The sequence below is a fragment of the Podarcis vaucheri genome, assembly GCF_965113315.1.
Source record: "Podarcis vaucheri genome assembly, chromosome: 7".
In the NCBI taxonomy this organism is placed as follows: domain Eukaryota; kingdom Metazoa; phylum Chordata; class Lepidosauria; order Squamata; family Lacertidae; genus Podarcis; species Podarcis vaucheri.
Window position 1 is genome coordinate 71,212,050 of NC_138765.1, and position 4,088 is coordinate 71,216,137.

The 4,088-nt window shown below is 48.6% G+C and overlaps 1 protein-coding gene across 1 annotated transcript; it reads right to left on the reverse strand.

The window, feature by feature from the left end:
* Positions 1 to 400: 400 nt before the first annotated feature.
* C1QC (complement C1q C chain) lies at positions 401 to 4,088 on the reverse strand. Its single transcript, XM_082230580.1, has 3 exons — positions 3,929 to 4,088; positions 2,597 to 2,781; positions 401 to 1,390 (listed from the first exon to the last, which is right to left on the reverse strand). The coding sequence occupies exons 1-3, from the start codon at positions 3,931 to 3,933 to the stop codon at positions 834 to 836; spliced, it is 747 nt and encodes a 248-aa protein (XP_082086706.1). The 5' UTR covers positions 3,934 to 4,088; the 3' UTR covers positions 401 to 833.

Here is a 4,088-nt window from a genome sequence, read left to right on the forward strand (position 1 = left end):
TTGTGCACCACCCTGAGCTCCTTGGAGAAAAGGGTGGGATGCAAATGCAATAAATAAACCAATATTTGATCTAGGGGGCACTAGAAAGGTACTTTTCCAGTAGTACAAACCTATCAATTTAGAAGCAAGCCCCATTGTGTTCAGTGTTAACTCCCTCTGGAAACTCCCAAACTGAAAAAGCAAAGCTGTGATTTGGTTGTGGCTGATTTCTCATTTTTATTTCCATTTCTTTTTATTTCAGTGGCATGCTTTGAGTCTTTGGGGAAAGCAGCCAAAAGATAATAGAGACCCGTTTTGAATTAATAAGCCTTTGTTTCCAAAGCGGAACAAACCTTTTAGATCCATTTTGAATCCTGCTGACTGTTTTAGAGTGTTTTAAAAATTCACACATTCATACATATGAAGCCAAAAAAAAGAATTGTTTTATTGAGCATGTTTTTCTTTCTTTCACAACAGCTAAGACATGGTGGAACAAGGATGAAGAATAAGAATGATAAAAGTCACTGCACCTCAAAGCTTGGGGGAAGACTCATAGCATTGCAGAGTTGGAAAATATCCCACCTAGTCCCTCTACAATGTGTTGTAGCTTCTGGTGGGGAAGCTATCAGATAAACATTCTGGAGAGAAGCAGAGGACCTGGAAAGGGTTAAGCACTCAAATGATTTGGATGTGGGGAAAGCTGCTGGCCCAGAAAGGGTTAAGCACATTGCCTCCCCATGCTGAATTTAAGACTGGAAAAATGAGACAGCTAGAAACTAAAAAAAAAAAAAAGCAGCCTATCCCAAGCTTGAAGGCATGGAAGGAAAACTGTGCTCATCTGCTTCACCAAGAATCTAGTCTGGAAAAAGCAGGAAGCCTGAGAAGACACTATCCGATCCCCCAATGCCCACCATGCCATTGTAGTCATTGACTGCCAGCCACACCTGGTGCCCCTGCTTCATCTGAAGCAGGATGCCACCCGAGCTGACTTGCTTGTCGTTGGACATGTGGTCACAGAAGCTGGCCACCTTGTCCCGGTTCAGGTACATGTTGACGCAGAGGTTGGCCGTCTGGGACGTGTGGTAGGTGAAGTAGTAGAGGCCAGGGATACGACATGTGAACTTGCCGTTGTTGAGGTCATAGTCCTGGTTAATGTTGGTGATGGCCCTGTTGAAGACGACGGGGGCATTCTTGGCAGGGTACTGAGCTGTCTGACGCATCACCGTGAAGGCCGACTGGTGGTTCCGCTTGTAGCCGCCCGGCTCCCCTGGTTCACCCCTGTCCCCCTTGGGGCCGGGCTCCCCTGGAGGTCCAGCAGCGCCTCGAGGCCCATTCTTCCCCACATGACCAGGAGCTCCAGGTTCTCCTTCTTCTCCCTTGGGACCTCGACTTCCAGGAATGGCTGGTGGGCCTGCAGAGGACCAAGGGAGTGAAGGTCATGATTGGAGAAAGGAAAGAAAGGGTGAATCAGGAGGATAGGGATGAAGGACACAACTATCCCTTCCAGCACACTGCTTCCTGTCTGTGCCAAATCTGGGGCTGCCATACACACTCAGCTTCTTATGGAGCAAAATGTGCTTTCAAAGCTCCCTAGCTGGAGAACTACCCAGGGATGTTGCAACTAGTGAGGATAAAAGGAGGACGCATGGGCTGTTTGATCTGATCATGGGCTGCCTATTCCTCGTGGAGGGCTATTATTATTTTTAATTGCATTCATATCCCACCTTTTTCTCCAAGGGCCCTGTTCCTCATTTAATCCCCACAACAACCCTGTGAGGCTGAGAGGCTCAAAATCACACCCAGTGAGCTTCTTGGCCAAGTGAGGATTTGAACCCTGGTCTCCTGGTTCTAATCCAACACTCTAACCACTACACCACACTGGCTCTCACTGGCTCACTGGGCGTACTGTTACAGAAGTTGGTACTCCAAGGAGCTTGCCATGTCACCCTCTTATGGGCAATATCCTCCCCCTCTCCCATCTTGACTTGAAGTTAAGGTGATGGAATGTTGTTTTAAATAGCTATTTCTCCTCTCTATGGCAGTCTCATGGAATAGGGTGGGGAGCTAGATCCAGCCTGACAACGTTATGAAGTCTAGTGACAACTTCTGGTTGTCACACTTGCAAGAGGAGAAAAAAGAGCCTTGCTGTCAGTGCCAATCAGCTGATTGCATGCTGACAGTGAGCCCTGCTTTGTCCTTTTGCAGTTGTGACTTGGAGTCAAATCATCCCTGCAAATGGATGCTTCTTCCCCTCTACAGACTGGCAAGGCTGCCTGCAAAGGAAAATAAGTTTCTTTGCAGGTGCAATTTGAATCAAAACTCTGCACGACTTGTTGTCAGCACCAATCAGCTGATCAACTCTGTCAGCAAGCAATGCTTGCCAAGGAACAACCAGGAGTACACATTAAGCACCTGATTGTTTCTTCTCAGCTGAGTCTTTGCCTTCCAAACACCTGCCAATATATATGTCTCAGGGTGTGGAGCCAGTGAAAGTGTTTTAGAGAAAAGGACCTTGTGGTCCAAATCAAGACCCCTGACTTACCTTAATTAGGCCCATAGACCATGGGAGGAGGAGGAAGAGGAGGAGGATGGGGAGGAGAAGGAAGAAGATGCTTACCTGGCTCTCCCTTGGATCCTTTCAGCCCATCTCTGCCATCCTTTCCTGGAGGGCCAGGCACACCAGGAAGTCCTGGTGCTCCATAGCAGAAGTGTGGAGGATCAGCTCCTGTAGACGATTCCATCAGTATCAAGAAAAGGAGGAGGCACCCCCAGCTGAAGAACCTCCCCGCGTCCATCTTTGTTCTGCAGAGGCAAGCAAAGGAAGCAGCAGGAAGCAAGGGTCACAGATGCCTCACTAGGCTGGATAAGAAGGAAATAAGTGGTCCCTTGGCAGTGCAACATCCTTAAAAGTTTCATAAAAAGAAAACACTGTCCCTGTTATCTCCAGCAGACCTCACCCAGGGGATAGTGAACATCAGGTTTAGGCAGGAGGAAGGTGAGGGAATGTGGCCATTCAAGCAGTTCTATCTGGCCCTTAATACTCTGCCAGGGCATGCATCCCTCTCAGGCCACATCCTTCCCTGGCTGTGCTCTGCAGCCTGCTCTGTTAGCTTTACCTGGCTGAATGTACCATTGAAGTGTAATAATGCCTCTTGCTTTCCTGGATGGAGGATGGTATGTGTGTATGACTACACCCATCACTGGTGTGCAGCCCCCAGAAACCTGTCATTGAGAGAATGTGGCCCAGGGACTGAAAAAGACTCTCCACTCCTGCCTTACCCAGCCACTCAGCAAAAGATGTAAGCAGCTTGTTCATCATACCAATTAATTATCTATTGTACCTTGTATTTTCAACAGAAACAGTGCCGTGTATTTTCAACAGAAAGTGCTGGAGAGTGATGTTTATTTCCATCATGCTGCAGAAGAAGTTTTGCCTGTTTGCTCCTGTATATCAAACTGCTTTTGGAGACAGAGCTACTGTATCCAACTCAGAAGCTGGCACCTCTGCACCCCAAAAGATGGAAGGAGGCAGGCAGGCTGGCTGGCTGGCTGAGCTTGAGATCTTGTTAACTCTCTACAGACTGCCTGTGTTTTCATTTTATCTAACTGCTTCAGGAGGGTTAAACTTGGAGCACAGAAACAGAAGGGGGAGGCATGTTTAACCCTTTCCAGGCCTGCAGCTTCTCCCCCTCAAGTCTTTTCAGCTGTTCTCCGAGATCTTCATTCAAGAACTTCCCCATCTCCTGCTGTTAGGGCTGGGTGGATTTGGCCGTTTTTGTTTCTCCCAGTCTCTCATTTTCCCAATTCTAAATCCACTTCTCCTTCTCTGTCTGGACCTCCCTAGCCCTTCCAGTGCCCAATGCTTTCCTCTGGGACTCCCCCAGCCCTCCAAGGACATCCCAGGGGGTCAATGCTGCTGGTGAAGAAGCCCTGAGATGACCAGTCTTACCTCATTGGGTTCCAGCTGGACTCTCGCAGCCTGAAGGCAACTTGGAGGTGTCAGAGAGCTGCAGGCCAACTCGGTGTGGAGTAGAGCACTCTGTTTGCAACATCACCACCCGCAACAGGGAAGTTGGTGGCCTGGGAGAATTAGGAAGTAGACCACCCCC

What these genes read in the sequence shown, in the direction of transcription:
- C1QC (XM_082230580.1), bottom strand. An exon ending in AGGATCCAAGGGAGAGCCAG is followed by an intron (nt 1,391 to 2,596) that starts GTAAGCATCTTC and finishes GGTCCTCTGCAG; the next exon opens with GCCCACCAGCCATTCCTGGA.